Below are 20,484 nucleotides of genomic sequence, written 5' to 3' on the forward strand. Positions count from 1 at the left end.
GGCCCGAGAGGCCGACGAGGCGGGCCAGGGTGTCGCGCATTTGAAACTCACGTGGCCCGGTGAGAAGGCTGGTGGCGGAAGAGGGGCCACGTCGGAAGCACGGAATCTCGCCCACCCTTCTGAGCGCCACGTCCTTGACCCGCGATTCGTGCGTGGACCGAGGAAGTGCGAAATGACAATAGTAGCCCTGTACCGAGTCCGGTTACCGCCCAGCTAAGGGACCTCGAGACAAAAGAGAAGTTATAATCTCTTTTCGTAATGGCCATCAGATTTCTCGTCCTTATCGTTTCCTCCACTTTGCCTACTTTGGCAATACTACCTGAAATGAAATAAACAATTAAGGCGTGGAGAGATTCCCAGAGAACGGCCGTAAAAGTTCAGCGCAGGTGAGACGAAAATGAACGGGTCGCTATTTCTTGCTAATTTCCTAGGATAAGAAATCGAAGAGGAGGAAGAGAAGTGAAGGTGACGGCAGGATCGAGAGATCGATCGATCGAGAAGGGGAGGAATGGGGGTGAAGCAGTGCGAGCTGTGCGATCGGCCGGCGAGGATGCACTGCGAGTCGGACCAAGCGAGCCTGTGCTGGGAGTGCGATGCCAAGGTGCACGGCGCCAACTTTCTGGTCGCGCGCCACTCCAGGTGCCTGCTCTGCCAGAGCTGCCAGTCGCCCACGCCGTGGCGGGCGGAGGGCGCCAGGCCGGGCTACGCCGCCTCCACCTGCGAACGGTGCGCCGCGGGGTGCGCGACCGAGGGCAGGAAGGATGGGGGTGCAGACGGAGGACCAGGTGGCGTTGGCGTGGCGGAGGAGGATGAGGGGGAAATGGGAGGAGAAGAGGCGGACGAGGACGAAGACGAGGAAGCAGAGGAACCGGAGGATGATGGCGTCGATGAGGAAGGGGAGAACCAGGTGGTGCCATGGTCGATGACGCCGCCCCCGGTGTCGAGCTCGTCGAGCAGCGAGGAGGAGCAGGAGGCGGGTCGGAGGGAGCGTGGCGGTGGCTTCTTGAAGCGGACGCGGGTGAATGTCAATCTCCCCCTTTCGCAGGTAAATCTGTCATCTTCTCTCCGTTCCATTACCCTAAAACAATTTAAGCACCTTTTTCGTCAAATTTCTAATTGCGATCTTCATCTGTCGATTCGTTGCAACAAAATTTCATGAATTAGCTTCCAAATTAGTCACAAAATGTTAAAAAAACCGAATTTTTTATCCCCAAACACGAAACTTTCAAAAGAAGAGTATCGAAAAGGAAGAATAATCCACGAATGGATCACAGGAAGATGTCGCCTGTTCCTCGTCCCAACCGAGCTACATGACGTCGGACGACGCCACCTCCAGGGGCCGCAAGAGACCTAACCCTCTCCGCGCCGACACCGACACCCCCGCCCTCGGTGACGTACGCTTCCACGGCAACCAGGGAGGTCTGTCTTCCTCCCAGCCAGGTGAGTTCACCCTCCTAGTTGTTCCAATAACCGAAGCCATCAGAAAGCTAACTCAAAAAAAGTCCCGTGTTTTAGGCATTGCAGAACAATCCAAGAAACAACAGGGCTAACTCAAAAGATCAAATTGTGGAAGACACACCTTTGTATCTACTACGTTCGAGCTTCAGTAAGAGTTAACATCTCGTTCACTCGATAAGTCTCTTATCACTTTGTTTCCGTACATGCAATGGTTGAAACTGGTTTCATGTATCTTTCGTATTACTGATTTGATGTGTTTGACCGATCTGATCCGATTCAGATGATCATATTGTGTGGGACAGATTCAATCACCAGGAATTGAATTTTCCGGTGTGATTTGGGTGAGAAATTTGTTTCGATATGAAAATTATATGATTCTGTGTTAAATCTAATCTTTTTCTTCGTTAACGTCATTACCAAAAATTAATGATAATTAATTTTTATTTCTTAATAAACTAATTATAGATTATTTTTATAATTAATAAACTAATTAATATTACGATTTTTCTATTTTTTTTTTAAAAAAAATTATATTAAGATCTCTATATTTACGAAAATAAAATATTAAGATTTTTATACAGAATTAAAAAAATAATTTCATATAATTAAAAATAAAAATTAATACATTATAGAAGTAAATATTTTATTTTCGTAATTATAAATATTTTAATATAATTTCAAAAACTATAAGGATCAAGTAACCTCTTAATACACGAGAGATTGATGAATTTGTTTTGGAATGTAATAAATGCGAAATTTAAGGAAATATGCAAAATAAAACAAAAATCCTGACAGACAATGAAGTATATGTATAAATGTCGTGTTGTTATTTAACTCCAAACTCATAGATCAGGAGATGAAGCTGATGGCAACACAAACATTTCCGAGTTCTTCAGCCTCCATTACCATATTTCATCAGCAGATGGAGGATAGTTAAACTCGTGTATGTTGATTGAAGATCACTACAAGGAAGAAAATGTTGAACAAGATAGATGATTTCCATTAACATGAACAGTTGCATCAATAGATCGACACAAAACTATCACTTTGAATTGCAATTACTACAACTCCAGTTTAGGGGCATCATCACAGATAACAAGATCCAATGATGCAAGGATCTATATGCTAAAATATGTCCCTACATGAACACTTCAATGCACAAAGAGAACAATTCAATTATGCAAGTTGAATTGCTGTTTCCCAAGTAGGTTCTCCCTGCATGCAAGGGAATTGGTTCCACAACAAATCCAGTTTGAAGATGACGAGAACAACATCGATCGAGTAAGGAGATAAAACATAACAATTAGACTTGTTTGATTTCTTTTACAAAGATCTAGAATTCGACTGAAATTTAAATACAGATGAATACTAAGAATCCATCGATAGAGGAATGAGTTTTGGAAGCAATGGCTCAGGCAATCCAGCAATGTCATCTGAATGTAGCAGCTCCAAGTAGGTTCTCCCTGCAAAGCAGGAACTTGGAACCATCTACACCTCCATAACGTGGATATGTCATCATAGTCAACCGCATCTCAAATTCAAAAAAGCTAAATAGACGAAATTAAAGAAGAAATTCTTGAAAGATTTCTCAGAACAAAGCAACAACTTCTCGATCAAGAAAACTTACGAAGCAGATCAAACCGCAGAGTGTAATTAGAAAAAAGCATCAAATTTAGCCGTTTCTTTGACACAGATCAGTCATCGGAATCAATCAACAGAACTGCAACGCCGAACGGCGACTGATCTCGCACGGGCATTGGGGCCTCCATCGTCACAGGCCTCCTCAGAGAGGCCCGGGGTGCACCGTGCATCTCAGCATTCCAATACCAAAACCCAATGGCGAATCCAAAAACCCTTTCAAAATCGAAGCAATAACCAAGGTTTTAAGAGACGACGAAGAAACAAAAATCACACGACCGAGATAAAGAACTACATAAAATCCGCAAACATGGTCTGTCCCCTCCGCCCCTCTCGCCCTAAATCGCAAATGCAAGTGGTGGCCGACATCCCAATTTATAGATTGAACGAAACCCTAACCCTAGTGTTATGACGCCTATTGCTATATTCTAACATCAACCCCTGAATTTATGATCCAACGGCTGGCATCAACAACAACTGGATGCTATGGGCGGCAATGGGCCGGACCGGTTCAGGGTGAGAGGAACCCAATCGAACCCATCAGCAATTTCTTGAACCGAATTCGACCGGAGAGACGAAGAGGAGAACCCAATCGCCTTCTTCCAACAGTGGTGGTTTTTGTTTATGAGTCCGCGAATGCATCTAAATCTCGGATTCGGAGCAACAAAACGGACCTTTTGGAACCTGACCCGATCCTACTAAAAAGGATCCGGGTGTTCATTTCGGGTCCGATGAAGTCGGGATCCGCTTACATTCTATATATTGACAAGCTCCCGCAAACCCTAGATCTGTCTGTGCAGCTCGCAAGGCTTCGCTCCTCCCGCGCTACTGCGGTCACCACCGTTGCTGGCGGTTAAACGGCTTTGCCTTCTTGACGTTACCCTTCTCGCGGAAGGTACGCCGTAGATGTGCCGATTTTGTTTTCCTACTTCGGCTCTCTTTTTGTTCTTATTTGATTGATTCGAGGTCATTTGTGGTGATATATGCCATGCTTAGATCCATTTTCTTGTAGTGTTTGTTGCTTTCTGTGACATGTCTCTGAGCTGCAGCCATAATCTATTTTTCTTGTCATTTAGGTTTATATAAACTAGGTAGATCTGGTTGTTAGTCTCTTTCGTTTTGTTGATTAGGTGTTTGAAGTGCTAAATGTCTTGTTTTTAGTGGATTTAGTGCCATTTATTGTTTCTTGCATGTTCCATATTGTGTTGTCTGCATAATTGTCTTATGAAATTATGTTCTACCTACAAGTGGCTGATGTTTATATGTGCTTATACTAAATTAACCTTCTGATTTTGTAGATGGTCTCTGCTGGATCGTGTTCGTCGGGTGATGAGATGACGAATAATAACGAAGGAGCAGATGCGATGAAAAAGCCCCCTAAAAGGGACATCAGGCGCTACTATTGTCAATATTGTGGAATTTGTAGGTCTAAGAAGAATCTTATACGGGCGCACATGCTTGCCAACCATAAGGTATGTCCATACACCTTTTTGATGCTGTTTTTGCCATTTTGTTATTGAGAATTTTGATTGAAGGGATTTGGTTATGTGATTTCTGGATCATTTGATTGAAGCGTATATGCTTCGGTTTTTGAACTTTGGAAAATTTATTGCCTATTTACGTCACATCTTAAAATTGATTAATTGCAGTAAAATAAGTAAATTTGTCATTACTTGTTATTGTTAAGGGTCTCATTTGTTATCTGTTCCTTTCTGCCTTGAAACTTCTTTAGTTTGAACTGGAAGATGCACAATCTGATGAAGTTGAAGGCATAAACAAAGTGGACAGAATGAAGCGATATACTTGCAAGGAGTGTGGTGCAAGTTTTCGCAAACCAGCTCATCTGAAGCAGCATTTGCAGAGCCATTCTGTTGAGGTGCTACAGTCTCCTGAATTGAAATGCATTTTTTCTTTTGTCTTAGATCATCTAACTTGTATACATTTTCTTTGTTGAGATGCTTTCACTCATTATTTACCAAAAACATTTTTTGTTTACTTATGCCTGCTTCTCTTTCACTCTACTGCTTTTCGGTGGATTCTTGTGGTAAACAAATATATGCATGAGTTGAGTACTTGTTTAACCATTTTCTGCAATTTATATTTCAGACTGCTGTAATTCTGTTTTAGAAAGCACTTTGATCAGATTAAGGTAACAATAAATTTGACCTCAATGTATTGTGTGCTTACTATTTGTAACAATTTTAAAACAGGGCAGGTAATGTTATTTGTTTGGTAAGTTTGTGTACAGACTTTTCTAAAGTAAACGGTTTTGCAGGCATAAAAATTTGGTCCTGTTTGAATACTGGATTATGGATATATTGCGTGAAGCATTGGATCCCATGCAACGAACTCCAAAATGCGAAGAGGCTACATTACTTATCTTGAATGGACCAGTATCAGGAAGGGGGAACCTCCTGTGAAGCTCCATCAAGAAAGCCTCAATCACGCAATTTCAATGAGGTCTGTCTTTAACTGTTGTATCTATTTGCGTTTGATGTTTAGTATATAACTGTTTACAAGTTACAATGTGTTTTTTTTTCTGAAGTTGCTTGTATGGTCTTACGATGCCAGTAAGATGATCCCCAAATTGATGGGAAGGTTCTCAAATGGCCATGGTTTTGAGAAATGTGATGGTTGGGATCTTGTAAGGATGATCTGTCAGCCTGCTTTCTCATGTTTTTTTATCAAGGCATCCAAATATGGGAGAATTTTGTTTGTTGTTTAAACCCTTTATTTTGTTTCCTGGAATCAACTATCACACAGTTGCATAAATATTTTCTGCTGACATGCATTTGTTCCTTAGCTCTGATTTGGTTGTTTCATATTTCCTGCTTCTAATAATTAATTTGTGCTACAATAAGAGCAATGCTATTTGAAAGTCAAAATGATAAAAGTTGCCTACATGTTAAAGTTCATTATTTTTGTACCTTTTTATAAAGAATAGGAAGTCTTTTTCTTTTCTCTTATTACAACTTACAATTCATTGTTAGCTGATGGCCCTTCATTTTTCATTTTTCTTTCCTATTGGTAGTCCCGGTACTGATTGTCTTGGCTTGGGCTGATTCTAGTTTTGCATACTTTCTGATGATTTTGGTACAGAGACCTTTTTCCTGCCCAGTGGATGATTGTCGTGTGAGCTATAGAAGGAAGGATCATTTGACTCGCCATGTATTGACTCACCAAGGAAAACTTTTCGCTTGCCCTGTTGACAATTGCAATCGCAAATTTGGAATAAAGGCCAACATGAAGAGGCACATGAGAGAAATTCATGAAGACGAATCTCCTTGTGAAGGTCAAAAGCAATATGTTTGCGGTGAATCTGGATGTGGGAGAACATTCAAATATCCCTCAAAGTTAAAGAAACATGAAGAGGCACATGGTAAATTTCCCTGCTATAGGTGTTTTATCTATTTTCTAAGCATGGAGAAGTATTTACATTGTAGTCAATTCTAATTTTTTTAGTTCTCCGCATTAGGAAATGATAAACCTGTTGTTAAGGTGATTGCTTGGGTTTGAGTCTACACAATGTTTGTATTAAATGGCTAAAATTTTCATTGTTTGTTAATTTTCTATATTGCATTATAAGTTGTAATTTGTTTTATTACTTCAATATCAGTCAGTTCTGCAGTTTCAAGGTTTTATTAATTTATCTCGATATACATTTGTTTACAGGGGTCATATAGTATGCTATTTTGTCATTGTAATTAGGTCATATGAAAAACTTGTTTTCCTTTATTACTCTGTCAGCTAAACCACTTAATGTTCTGCAGTTAAAATGGATTGTTCAGAAGTTGTTTGCTGTGAACCCAGCTGTACAAAAACATTCACAAATGCAGAATGTCTTAAAGCTCACGTCAGGACTTGTCACCAATATGCTGAGTGTGAGGTCTGTGGGACTAAGCAACTAAAGAGGAACTTTAAGCGACACGAACTCAAGCATGAGCTGAATGAGAAGACTGAGAGGATCGAATGCAATTTCAAAGATTGCAATTGCACATTTTCAAATGTAAGACCCGAACATATCTGTTTATGTTGTTAAATTATGCTAGAATATACATGAATTTTCTTTCTTATAGATTGGTGATGCATACCGATATAACGAGGCTAAATTTATTATATAAAATTACTCAAAAATGAATCTTGATAGAAGAATTATTTAGGTGGCCATTTTTTTCAGTAGTTCATTTTTAGTATTTTGCTCGTGACTTTTTACTCTGTAAGAAAAGCAATATGTTGCTGTTTTAAATTTTCTGTTATAGAAAAGACTTTTTACTCTGTAAGAAAAGCAATATGTTGCTGTTTTAAATTTTCTGTTATAGAAAACCTGTAATCCTCTTCTGTTTGTTTTTAACTTGCTTCTCTTACACTATGATCCTTCTCTTCGAAGCAGTTCAAATACCAGTTTTGGATCTAATAATAGTTCATTGTAGAAGTCTTGATAATACAATACATTCATCTACATGTTTACCATTTAATTGTGTCAGTTTTAATTTGGTTAGACATTGGTGTTGTGATAATATAGCCCATCTTGTAAAGAGTAAGATTTTGTTGCATCTGGTGGTTATCTTTATGCATTACTGATCAACAGTACTGTAGTAAGATGTATGGAACAGTGATCATGGTTTCATTTCGCTGTTCAAGATACTTGTGTATTCTGGATATAGTAAAAGTTCCTCAATGCTAAAATTGCGGATACATCCGAGGAGTAAAGCAAATAGCCCTGCCTCGTGTATATGACAAATCTAACAAAGTGGTGTATCCTGAGCCCACACACAAATCTAACAAAGTCTGTTTTTTGACAGTTAGATTCATCTGTATCAATTTTTCATAATGGTGTGATTGATTAAAAGCTGATTTTTTTTTGCTTATGCAATACTCTGATATTTGATGTACGCGTTTCCTATTGGTAATCAGGTGTTTTTTTTGCTTTCGGTGATTGTAAAGTATGTTGTGATTTGTTTCAGGCATCAAATCTCAGACAGCACATAAGAGCCATACATGAAAAAATGAGGCCATTCACCTGTCAGTTCTCGGGATGTGGGAAGAAGTTTCCCTATAAGCACGTGAGGGACAAGCATGAGAAATCTTGTGTTCACGATCATGTTCAGGTAAGTCACTTAAATCTTCCACTTTGATTGGTCAAGGGTTTTAAAGTGCTGAAAAGATGTCTAATGTGGGTTTGCATGACCAATAGGATCACAAATTTCTTAGTACTAATATTCTTTAGGATTTATTTTTCTTGTGTTCTTCCCTAGAAAGAATCTTCATGCTGTAGGGAAAATAAAAACTTGTCTGGATGTGTTCTCAACCGATGCAATGAGTTTTTCTTCATTTTTTTTTTAATTCATAGGATTCATTTGTGGAATAAAACACACTCCTATTTGCTCACCTACCTTTAATGTTCATGATTTCTGATATGTTCTTGGACTCTTTACTGCAGGGTGACTTCATCGAAACCGATGAGCGATTGCGTTCTCGGCCAAGGGGTGGACGGAAACGGAAATGCATGTCCGTAGAGACGCTTCAGCGCAAGAGGGTGGTTCCTCTGAGTCGAGCTTCTGTCCTTGATGATGGAGTCAACTATTTGAGATGGTTGCTTAATGAACACTAGTGTGTGGCCTTTTGAGTAGATATGAATAGATACATGATACACGCAGTGGTCTTCCTTGACGTCTCGACCTTTAGATGATGACGACACAATGAACAGATATGTAACTATATGTTGTTGTGATTTGTAATATGACTCGTTGATAATGACACAATGAAATCAAGCATGCCTTGGATGATCGCTCCGTGTTCCTACCGCCACTGTGATTTTGAATTTGAGTTGGAACCAACTGCACATGGCTCGTGTTAATTGTTGCGCATTTCTGTTCTTGTGCCGTTGGTTCTCTGCTTGATGCGAGTGATGTCAACTTATGGCTTCGGCAGATGCTTTGTCTAATTTATGGGGATTAGATGATGAGTGCACGGGTAAAATGGGCAGAACATTCGGATGCCATATCAGGAGATGAGGAGATTTCCTAATATTGATTTATCCATCTAAAAATATATATTAAAAGAGAAAAATAAGATCATGTGAAGTTGTCGATGTTCTGGACACTGACGTGAAGAAAATTTATAAGGAGGTTTTTGGTTGCCATTCTTTTTCTTGCCACACTCATTTCTTTGATCAATTCTTTGATCAATTTCAGGTTGTTCGCTAAGATCAATGTTTAGAATCATTTCTTTGATCAATTTCAGGTTGTTCGCTAAGATCAATGTTTAGAATCCACCTCTTATCTTTGCATGGTTTAAAATCTTAATCCGATGTCACCAATGAATGGATCGATGACAAAAAAAAATGAGAAAAGAAAAAAAATAAGACGAAAGAGAACACAGCATGAGGAAGCGATGGCAACGCGAAAGTAACGTGAAGAAGATTATGACGAAAAAGAACACGGAGCATGAGGAAGCAGTGGCAACGATATGCAACAAGAAAATAACATGATGCAACAAGAAAACAAAGAAAATAGAAAAAAACACAACTGTAACAGCTATTACAAATAAATAATAATAATAACAATACTAGTCCGCTGACCGTTTCGATCAACTTGGTGTAGTACAGTTCATACCGAATCAGATAATGATCAACCAAACCGGGTGAGTCACAATTGTCAGCCGGACCCTTAAATACTGATGGTAGTATAGGCTGTATTTTAAACATTGTCCATAAGAGCAGTTCAGGTATCCTTTCAGTCACAAAACGGAAAATAAAACACACTTCAGATTAACTATTCTAAACTCTAACAAGAATGTTCATGACTCTGAATTTGGTATCACTGCACTGAACCTCAGCAGGCTGTGACCTTTATTATATTTCTCAGCATCTTTACAGATGACATGAAAACATCAAAGAGCTACCAAAGTGGTTCTACAATGGAAACTTAATGCAGGAAACTCAGCGCCGCCTATATATCGACTTCTTATCACTTTAAATGTCCAAGATGAAATGTGAGGGAGACAACCAAAACAAACTGTGACGATCGTTCTGTCATTCACCGTTTTGAGAACATTCCTTGAGTCAATGATGAGAAATCATATTCATTGAGCGAGCGACTGTTGGTAGTAGATGGAGAAGAAGTTGCATGAGGATTGTTTACTCCGCCACCAGCAGCTAATCCATTAGCAGATGCTGAGGATCCAAGAGCATGCAGCCTTCAAGACAATAATTCCAGTATCAACAAATCACAAGGTTCGCCATCAGATAAAAAGTTATGGAAAATGAAAAAGAATGAACAAATAGTCATGACAAAAAGAGAGTTTTTGCTTTTCATATTAATCTCTAAAACTACACTTTCGTTAATTTCATACAAGTCCTACATGCTTCCTATTTAATAATAGTTATTTATTAAGCATGGTATACTCCTTCCAAATATTTTAAGCGTAAATTTAAGAAACATACAAGAATATTCCATAAATGGTTTTGACCCAATTATGTTTTTGAAATTATTATAAATGTCCCAAAAAGTATCCTCAATATGTAAAACACTGCTAAGATGTTCCCTAGCCTCATCCTAGTGTTAACATAGATAACAAATTAAAAACATTAAAAACCCTCTCAATACCATTATTTGCAATATACAATTCGCCAATAGTAATACTATTTGTTTCTATTGAAATGTTCTAGTGGTTAGTGCATTATTGCATATATGATGAGTCTCAAGTTCGAGTTCATGTTTGAGCATCTCGCATGTTATTTAATGTAATGAAAATTTCTAATTAAAAATACTTTATATGAATATTTTTTTCTATCAACATAGTAACACATGCCCTCTTTATTCATCTTAATTATCCTCAGCAAAAAAATAAGAATCCTTTATAGAAAAAGAGAACACAGAATGTTTGTGCACCAAGACAGCTTCTACCTTATTCTTTTATTTTCAAGGAGAGCCCTAAACCTTTCTAAGCAATATAATAGGAGCTAGAGATAAAATGATTTTTTTTTCATCCAATTATTTCAACCAGATGTCAGTACAAGAGAATGAATACGACTAGCGCATGCGATGACAAAAGATTTGGACGATTTAAAGTATAAACTCATGCAACATGATGATTTTTGGACTGTAAATGCAAACAATTAAAACTAAACCACCCTATCCCACGTCAGGAAAAAACATTGAACGAAGAGGACTAGAACAAGTCAGTACACGAAGTTATGTCCAAGCAAAAAGAACTGTTCAACACATGAATTGTCCTAAAGCATTGTTTCTATAAGCCACACATCCAGACAATACAAGACAAGGTGGTAAGTGCAGGAAAATCATTTCCCTATGATTATTCAATCATCTTAACGACAAGTCATCAACCCTACTTTTGCCCCTCTCATTTCATGAAAGAGGAGAGAAATGTTTGCTTAAACCAATAACGAAGGATTCCATCCACAAAAAACAAAGTCAAGCATTAGATCGTATTTGCTGTATTCCATCACCAAAGTTTAATAGTCCGCATACAATCTTGTAGGCCATTGATTTTCTTCACCTTTCAAGGAATTGACCAATGGTCACTTCATGCTCTCCTAGTGTCATTTATCCTGATTGGTTAATGTTATCCTATTATCACAACGAAAGTACTACTTTAGACATGTTTAGGCAACTTTAAGTATTTTCCCGTCCTTGATTGCTACCATCTTTCCATGTAACACTGATCATCCATCTCAATGCCCTCTTTGCTACATGAACTTTTTGATATTTGGTCCCTAGCAGATATGAACAATACACAAGGACCCATGTGACTATCACCGAATAGCTGGGATAAAGGCATCTTGTTATTGAAACTGTGAATGCTCAACTGTTCAACCTCTCTGAGGGTTAGTTTCAATATCATTACAAGGTTTAGGTTAAAGAATTTTGGCAGGAGGGATGCATACCCAGATGCTGCAACAGGACCATAGCTCCCAGATGGATGAAGGTACGTAACGTTTCCCATCTGCTATTTCACAAAAAAAGAGGAACAAATCAAAATCTTTGTGTCTTTGGAAAAATCACTTCTTGAGCCTGTTAAACTTCATCACCTGGATTGAGTTGTTGGAATACAGGTGTCCAGCTAGTGGCACATTGCCTGGGACCTGATAACCGAAGTTCACCCAACTCTGTGCAATGTTTCCTTTCAGTGTGTTTGAATCACTTACACTTCGGTGATGAGTTCTGGGAGAAAATTCTTCAGGTGCATTGTTGGATTTACTAGCAGCCATAAGAAGAGCTTGCTGCTGGGGAAGGTACACTAGCTGTTGTTGAAGTGCAAATGGAGATGCCATATTGGACTGTAAACCATCACATTCCACAAATTAAAGCAATTAAGTACTTTTAAATTAAATTTTCAGATCTAATAATAACCTACAGATGACCAAGTCTGTGAAGGTAAATTCTCACAAAATCTCTTGGCAAATGACATAGAATATAGTAACGAGATAACTATCGAGTGAAAGCTAAGGGAAAGTATAGAGAATAATTCACAAAATTGAATATCACAATAAACAGAAGCATAAAAATTTCCACAAAAAATTCAAAGATATAAGAACTACATGACATTCTGAAAAGGTAGAGTTTGTTGAGAATTTTGATCTAATATTTTGCACAAGCTTTTGTCATAAAAAACAGCAGAAATTACCTTATCAAAGAGGCTCATGATATCATTTTTTACATCTGTCTGGGGCTTTTTTTCAGTCGAAGGCTGCGTCAAAGACGTGGATTCCTTAAACAGTTCCTCAACTCCCAGTGCATTTTCGTTCTTGCTTTCAATAGATTTTGTGGTGCTGTTTGTCTCCAAGGCACTGGTTAGTTCTGCAGCTGGAGATCAAGTACAATGAAGTGAGATCACCAATACTGATTAACAGAGGTGTTTAGAGTCAGCTGCAGGACTGGAAGTGACAAAAATACTGAAACAGCAATAAGCAAGAACCTATTGAAGTAGGAACTAACAAAGGGATGTTAATTACATGCAAAATTTACGAGCAAATGGGAAAAAAGAAAGACATAGGCTTCTTTTCTATTTTTGCCCAACAGTTAAATATAACTTACACTGAAAATCTGCCCATGAATTATCATTAACGGAAGATGATTCTGTTCCATTTTCACTTGTACCATCCATAGAAAGCATGTTAAACAGATCAACTGTGGGATCAGCTTTTGGTGGTGTCGTTTTCGCATTAACCATAGCAGGAGCTACCTCTGCAGATTCTGGTGAACCTACCAGGGTTCTCCCTGTTTCCACTTTTTGTATGGAGGATACCTGGTAATTCATTAATCCACAACTGTTTGAACAATATATACATAATAAACTTTCTTATTTTCTACCTAAATAAAGCAAACGAACTGATCCTGGAAGGAGAAACACACAGCACAATGTAGTAAATTAAAGAACACAATCAAAACTCAAAGGCATCACAAATTTGTTTCAATTAGTTTGTCGAGTTCACCAACAAATCACGTCAAACAGACCATGACTTCCTACATGTAACAAGACATGCAATTCCCAAATGGTGCAAGACAAACCAAATCACAACAGTTATGATTTCCAACATAGTAACTACCTCAGTAGAACTGTACCATCCTCCCCCATCTTCCCCTTATCAAAAAAAAAGGGGGGGGGGGGAAATAGGAACATACACAAAAGCAAAAGAAAATTTAAAAAACCATGAAAAAAAGCAAAATATTTATAAAGAATCTCCTTTTATTCTATATAAACGTACTATATAAGTATATAACTCCATGTGATACCTCTGAACATAGTGACTTTCCCCTCAAAGTACAAGATTACATTGTTCTAATTTGAAAATTGGTAAACTGCCTATCATTTATCATTACAAACTCAACGGCCATACAGCTAGGAGAATTATTGTGAAAACAAAAGCTTACCAATTAATATAAAGGCTATTAACTATGTAAAGAGTGATGTTGATTATGTATACCAATTTTCAAAAATAAAACAAGAGTATCCTTTTTTGCTTGCTTCAAACACCATAGCTCCTAGTTTCCACAGAATATTTTCAACTTTTCTATTGGCATTCTGAATCACTGAATTCATAAACAATTTTCTTTATGAAAATTTTGATTGAGAATTCAGGTTTATAATGTAAACAAGAGAATCTCATAAACTCAATTGATTATGCTGAGACAGCAAACGTTAGTTGGCTGTAAAGAAACATTTTCTCTAACAAAATATTTTACAAAATTGAAGCCTCAAAAACAGATCTTCACAAATAATCTGTAACTACAATAGTCATTTCAAGAACTAGAGTTAAGAAAACCCCACTCGCTTGAGATTAATGATTACTTTAAAACCAACGTATTTATCACCTACCAATGTTTATTAGACATCAACAAAATTATCACTTTGGCAGCAAGGAACTTAACATTAGACCTTGATAATGCATATATGGCTTCCTAACATCAAATACCAAAGCACAGTCCATGTATGAACAATATATCATTCACTTAATAGTTAAAACATTATTGATGCTTCAGACCACCTTCACTACTGAAGACAGTAAATAGAAAGATCAATTCAAGATATCTATGATAAATCTAGATTAAGGAAAGACAAAATTACCGGGCTGGGTAGTTTAGGAACCACAAGATTATCTGTCCTTGTACTTTGTGGTTCATTATCCTGCTTCTCTAAAGATTTCACGTTGTTAGTATCGTCATCCCCACCTGTATCACTGGATTTTTCCTTATACTCAGAAGCCTTGTCTTCTTGAAACTTCGAGGGCAATTTGAACCTTTTATCCAAAGGTACCCATCTTTTTTCTTCATATCTGAAATTTTAGTTCATTGCATAGAAAAGTATCCTTGGTCAACAATTTAGATATATGGAGAATGAAGAAAGAAAACACAAAAATCAAGTAAATAGGAAGATGTAAAGAACAATACTTTGCACGAATGAAATTTTCAATCCCAACTCTGTCATAATTTGGAGGAAGTTCTGCTTCCCAGTAGCTATTTGCCTTCTCATTTCCCATGCCTACAACAACCACCCATATCAAAAGGCCTTAAACAATTTCATAGAAACAGAAACCCTTTTTTTCTCCTTTTTTAGTAGAAACAATTGCAGCAAAAGTACAGAAGGTGTGTAAACTAACAAACAAAAGGCCAAGATGCTCACTTTGGATAAAAGCAACCTGCTCTGGGAGCCATGTGTCTAATGTTGCAGATCTTACCTGTATTAGAAGTTAACAATTAAAAAACATAGAGTTAGATCATACACAAAATTTGCAGTCACATCATAAATAATGTTATATTATTGCTAAATCAAAATAAGAAAAGTAACCATGGTAATAAATGAAATCAGCATATCATATTCAAGCTTTCTTTTGTTTAATGTAAATGATTTGAAACATCATAACAAAAATTAGAAAAATCATATCCTCTTTAATTTATATGTAGCATTAAGAAATCAGATCATCAAATAGAAAAGTGAACTTCATGTAAAGTTGCAAATTTCATATCTGCTATATTTACCCTAGACCCCAAGAAAATATCTTCATGCAGCATATAATCCCAAAGCACTACAATTTCAGAGTTAATTGAGTTAAACAGGCATGATATCTATCAAAGGTGACACCTCTAACAAGGAGAAAAAGCATCCAAATATGAAGTACTAGATACAATAACTTCATTTTGTTAAAAGAAAATATAACAATCCATGTATGAGCACATAGGCTTACAATCCTTACTCATATATATAAGAACTATGAGAAAAAAATTAATTTATATTTACCTATATTGTGACTCTACGACATTAATTAGAATTAAAATAATACTCCTTTAACCAACTTAATTTGACTAGAAATAATACCTTTTTAACCAAGTAAGCAAGCTGCTAAAACATAATGATGAAAATTAATAAATAATAACAGAAAATGGTTCGCCCCTGCATCTTCTAAGTTGACTAGGGGTGAGACAGGAAAATCATTTTCAATGCCTAGTCTCATTAGGATTGAGCATCCATATATAAAAAGATGCAGAGGCCCTTCTTTTGCATTCTCCATAATCATGGAGGATTCCTTTGACTAAGGGATTGCTATACCAAGCCAGAAAGATTTGACATCAGGCTGGATTGGGCACTTTTGTAATGACTTCTAATCGATGTGTTGAAGGGCTTAACCGAGATATTCTAGGCTAGATAGTCATATCATGTTTGAGGCTTTAAGCTCTTTTAATGGTCAAAAAGGCTAGTTTATGACCAGGCAAAACCTGGCTACACACTAGCTGATAAAAGAGATTTCAGGGGTGGGTCCTATAATAACATTACCCAAGTAAGAGAGGGATGGAAAAATACCTTCTGAAAAACAGAGGGATGAAGAATAAGACAAACTGCAGAAGCAAGCAGACAGAAAGAGGTTTTGACTTCACCATAACCATGACATTTCTAAAAAGCAAGTATTACCACAACCATGACATTCACAACCATCATCAACAAAAACAAAAGTTATAGATTTTACTAAAAGGCTGTACTTTCAACCTCGAGCTGATTCTAAAATACTACTCATTGGTTGACCAACTGAAGCTGGCAACCCAAACAAGTAGTAGTAATGGTGTTATCATTTGATTCACCAAATCATATACACAATATATGGAGGGCTAGCCACAAAGATTAAAAAAATACTCATATTTTGAGTAAAAACCTGTTAGTTATAATAAAATATACCATGTTAAAATGTATATATTTGAACAAAGCTTACAACTCAAACCCAACCCAATTAATATTTCTTGTTACCTGATCTGATCCACATAACAGTTTACAACAGCCCAATAACGACACAATTTAACCTATCTACAGGACTAAAGATAATATCATAATTAATATCTAATTTTAAAATGACATGTTAACACATATAACATGGTTAACTTAATAATTACACGGGTTAATTCGATCCAATAATGTCAATTCTCTAAACTCAAACTCAATCCATTTATTAATTGGGATAATTGTGCCAACTCATGTACGATGAAAGCCCAAATAGGCTTAAACCTAAGCCCATTAAATTTTTGTGTTGTATTTGTGTCAGATTGTTGTGTCGCTGAACACAAGTGACATACCTAGCACATGCTATCACCATGACAAATTGTTGGCAGAACTAAATGACTATTAAGATTCACATAGGGACTAAATGATTTATTCAGAATTACATCATAAACTTGTGCATTGCAAAATGCCATCACTGCAGCAAGTTTTTGCATGTTACATCTCTGAAGAATAATCCCTTCCTTAAAATTGTACTTTTATTTAATCACATTAGAAATAATAACTGACCTTTGATATATGTACCCCCAAACTTCTATGAATTCCAGAGCACGCCATGCATATAAAAATTCCCAGATTCACGCTTGCCCATCGTGGACCTCTGCATAAAGACAATAAGCATTAGATTCAGAGAATATCTCAACATAAAGGGACCAAATTTTAAACCTATCCTGACTCGAAAAAATATAAAGTAGGCAATACTCAAAGAACACCCCGACACAATAAATCCAAAAGTTCTCCAACCTATCTGGGATATAACATGTTGGCTTTGACTTAAAACCTATTAACAATACAACATAATCTAGATTGGTGCTTTTACACCAATCAGGAAGGTTATCTTAGAACGAGAGAAAAATTATAAATTGTATTCAAGAACTGAATGTTAATAATTCCTGATATAACAAAAAGTTAAGTACATGTTAAAAATGAAACAGAAAATTAGAAGTTGTACTCAAGATTTAAATGTGTTTCCTAGATTTGATAAAAGAATAAGTACATGCCTTATGTTCAGTATTAAATACACAATGCCAGATGTTCCCTTGCAAATAAACAATAATGTTGACATGTTTTAAATGCTTCAATGAAATGAGAATAAAATAATCTGGCCTGAAATCAAATAAAGATACATGTATGCCATAATTCAGATTCACAGTGTCCAAGTCCAGTTGCATGGACAACAATGTTCACTAAGCCAATAAAATTCAAACTAGCAAGCTCCAATGAGAACAACAATATCAGCTTAAATGCTTACTTGGACTTGCAATCAGCGCATTCCTTGTTCTCTGGCAATTTGAGAAGTCCCTCCAATATCTGAAAATAAGTAGACCAGAAAAATATCACACTTAGACAGACAAACTCATTGTGAATATAAACATTCAGACTTTTCTATATATAAGTCAAAAGATGAAGCAAATTGGAAAAAGAAGCAATCGGCTCAACTTATTTTTGGTGGGGTTCCAATTTGGTAAAGATAGTAGAAGGGCCAAACACGGCCACCCAAATTTGATGCTTATAAGATTTTTGACGACATCTAAACAAAGATGAATTTTTTGAAAAGAAATTAATAACTGGATTGCAAAGTGACACGTATAGCGACAACAAGATGTCGTCAGCAAGGATTAGAATACAATATTCACCTTAGTTTAGTAAAGTTTATAAATAAAAGAGGGAGATCAGGTAGGGAGGAGGGCTGCAGATTTGTTAGTAAAAAATGGAGAGACACAATAGTACCTAGATAGGTGATTGTGCTGGGTAAAAGACAGCAAGTTGTAAGCCATCATATGTTCGAAACTGTTGTTCTCCACAAGCTGGCAGTTGCTCATCATTTCAAATCAGAGATTTTTCTTCTATTCATACTGGTAAGGTCCTGATATATCCAGTTAATATCCTTTCCAATTACTTTTCTTCTCCAGTTCCTATAAATTTTAAGCACTAATCTAACAAGGATAAATCTTGAATGATCTTCAGATTTACAGAATCCTAAGGGCTTCATGTTTAAAATAAAAGGATGCTAAAAAATTGGGAATACAATTTGATCTCATTTATTCCTAAACTTAGTAAACTAATTTAATTTTAAAAGAATCAGATTAGTTTAATCCAATTTCAACAAAAAATAATCAACATGAGCAATATTAGATAATTAGAAAAATGATGGTAAAAATGACTCCATTTAACAGATTCACAAATTTGTCCAAGGTTAAACCTATGCAAGATCCTTCTCCATCAATTCTTCCAAAGTTTCTCTAACTTCTTACGATCTTCTATCGCCAAAGACATTGGGTAAGCTTTTGCAAGTTAGCCTTCATGGAGGTCCAAAAAATTGTACAGATAAGTTTCTTTTAATTGGTATTCTTATTTTTACGTGTAGAAGCATCCCAAATTATTAAATTGTGACCTAGATCTCAAGCTGGTCCTCTGTACCAAGAACCTTAGAAAAGGAAAACCATACAGAAAAATTGTGGTTAAAAGACACGTTTTCATATAGAAGATGGATTTGGCAGCGGTTAAGAAGATGCATAAGTTGCAGATTTTCCCTCTATTAAGGCCCTTTTCAACTGACCTACAAAGTTTTCCACAAGGAGCTCGGTAGAACCAACCAAACCCTAGATCTAACCGTCACTGGATGAAAAATCACACATTTTCAATGTTTGATTGGATGCGATTGAAACAATTGGCACAGAAAACAGACGTCGAATGCAGAAACTATCAAACCAATTTCACGATATGCAACCAACAATCTACGACCAAGAACCCTAATAAAATCAGTATCCTAACAAGATCACGTGCCAATAAGAAACAACGATCCATAACGACGGATCCTCTCATTCCCGCGTTCCCAGTCCACCGATTCACGAAATCAACGAACGGGCACCGGAAACTCGAATCTTCTCTTCGTTTTTTTCCGGACAAAACGAAGCTTAGCATCAAAAGGATCGGAAAAGATGGGGAAATCGAAGAAAAGAACGGACCTTCCTGTGTTTCTCATTGAGTTCTTTGGAAACGGAGGCCTTTTCGTTCATCTTGACGCTCGAGCGAGCCTACCCGGTGCTACCCGAAACTGCGAAAGGAGGATGAGGAGAGAGGGGAGCGAGAATTGAGGGCGCGTCCGAGGCAATAAGGAGAACTGGTGGATCGCTCTTTGATGTCTCTTTTGGCACTCTATTCCTTGTGCGGACGAAAAGCCAGAAACCGATGACCAAATATTTTCCTCTCAACACGACCTGTTTGCCATCGCTTAGACGAGGTATTTTAATTTTAGAAATACTTTTCATGCCCGCTGTCGACGTACCCGCATAGGCACCTCTCTTGTGATCGTCACCGAGTTGTGGGTCCCACTTAAACTCTACGTTATGTGAGGTAATAACGCAGGTAAAATTGAGAGGTGACGTAGCTTTTATGCAGAACACTGTTTTTGGGATATCCTGTTTCTCTTCGATCAAATTTGAAATGATAGAATGAAAATTAATCAGGTTTCGATTAGGAATTATTGGATGGAATTTGCTGTTGTTATTCTCAGAATTAAAGTTTCAACGATCATAATTGAAGTACAAGATGCATTAAACACGTTTAGCAAGAATTTTGAGCCTCACAGGTGTCAATTTG

General features: G+C 37.1%; 3 protein-coding genes and 3 non-coding genes across 7 annotated transcripts; 2 read left to right on the top strand and 4 right to left on the bottom strand.

The window, feature by feature from the left end:
* Positions 1-81: 81 nt before the first annotated feature.
* On the top strand, positions 82-1,737 carry LOC103993595 (zinc finger protein CONSTANS-LIKE 4). Its single transcript, XM_009413719.3, has 3 exons — positions 82-1,045; positions 1,275-1,440; positions 1,516-1,737. Exons 1-3 carry the CDS (start codon positions 509-511, stop codon positions 1,548-1,550), a joined length of 738 nt encoding a protein of 245 aa, XP_009411994.2. The 5' UTR covers positions 82-508; the 3' UTR covers positions 1,551-1,737.
* Positions 1,738-2,271: 534 nt separating this feature from the next.
* On the bottom strand, positions 2,272-2,375 carry LOC135621365 (small nucleolar RNA snoR97). Its single transcript, XR_010490528.1, has one exon. It is a non-coding gene; the product is annotated as a small nucleolar RNA snoR97 (small nucleolar RNA).
* A 491-nt stretch (positions 2,376-2,866) lies between these two features.
* Positions 2,867-2,981, bottom strand: LOC135621353 (small nucleolar RNA Z278). Its single transcript, XR_010490516.1, has one exon. It is a non-coding gene; the product is annotated as a small nucleolar RNA Z278 (small nucleolar RNA).
* Positions 2,982-3,126: 145 nt separating this feature from the next.
* LOC135621369 (small nucleolar RNA snoR134) lies at positions 3,127-3,269 on the bottom strand. The gene has a single exon (XR_010490532.1). It is a non-coding gene; the product is annotated as a small nucleolar RNA snoR134 (small nucleolar RNA).
* A 618-nt stretch (positions 3,270-3,887) lies between these two features.
* Positions 3,888-8,879, top strand: LOC135618847 (transcription factor IIIA-like). Its single transcript, XM_065120164.1, has 7 exons — positions 3,888-3,991; positions 4,395-4,568; positions 4,829-4,972; positions 6,196-6,475; positions 6,867-7,102; positions 8,061-8,204; positions 8,537-8,879. Exons 2-7 carry the CDS (start codon positions 4,395-4,397, stop codon positions 8,705-8,707), a joined length of 1,149 nt encoding a protein of 382 aa, XP_064976236.1. The 5' UTR covers positions 3,888-3,991; the 3' UTR covers positions 8,708-8,879.
* Positions 8,880-9,844: 965 nt separating this feature from the next.
* LOC135582334 (ADP-ribosylation factor GTPase-activating protein AGD5-like) lies at positions 9,845-20,090 on the bottom strand. Of its 2 annotated transcripts, none has more exons than XM_065120165.1 (11): positions 19,851-20,090; positions 18,134-18,192; positions 17,392-17,482; positions 15,241-15,295; positions 15,009-15,099; positions 14,686-14,893; positions 13,155-13,365; positions 12,745-12,923; positions 12,149-12,397; positions 12,005-12,063; positions 9,845-10,293 (listed from the first exon to the last, which is right to left on the bottom strand). In XM_065120165.1, exons 1-11 carry the CDS (start codon positions 19,899-19,901, stop codon positions 10,134-10,136), a joined length of 1,413 nt encoding a protein of 470 aa, XP_064976237.1. In that variant the 5' UTR covers positions 19,902-20,090; the 3' UTR covers positions 9,845-10,133. The 2 variants fall into 2 exon arrangements, with proteins under 2 accessions (XP_064976237.1, XP_009411991.2); XM_009413716.3 differs by having other exon boundaries at positions 12,005-12,066; positions 19,851-20,081.
* Between the last annotated feature and the right edge of the window lie 394 nt (positions 20,091-20,484).

This window comes from Musa acuminata, chromosome BXJ2-8 (genome assembly GCF_036884655.1).
Source record: "Musa acuminata AAA Group cultivar baxijiao chromosome BXJ2-8, Cavendish_Baxijiao_AAA, whole genome shotgun sequence".
In the NCBI taxonomy this organism is placed as follows: domain Eukaryota; kingdom Viridiplantae; phylum Streptophyta; class Magnoliopsida; order Zingiberales; family Musaceae; genus Musa; species Musa acuminata.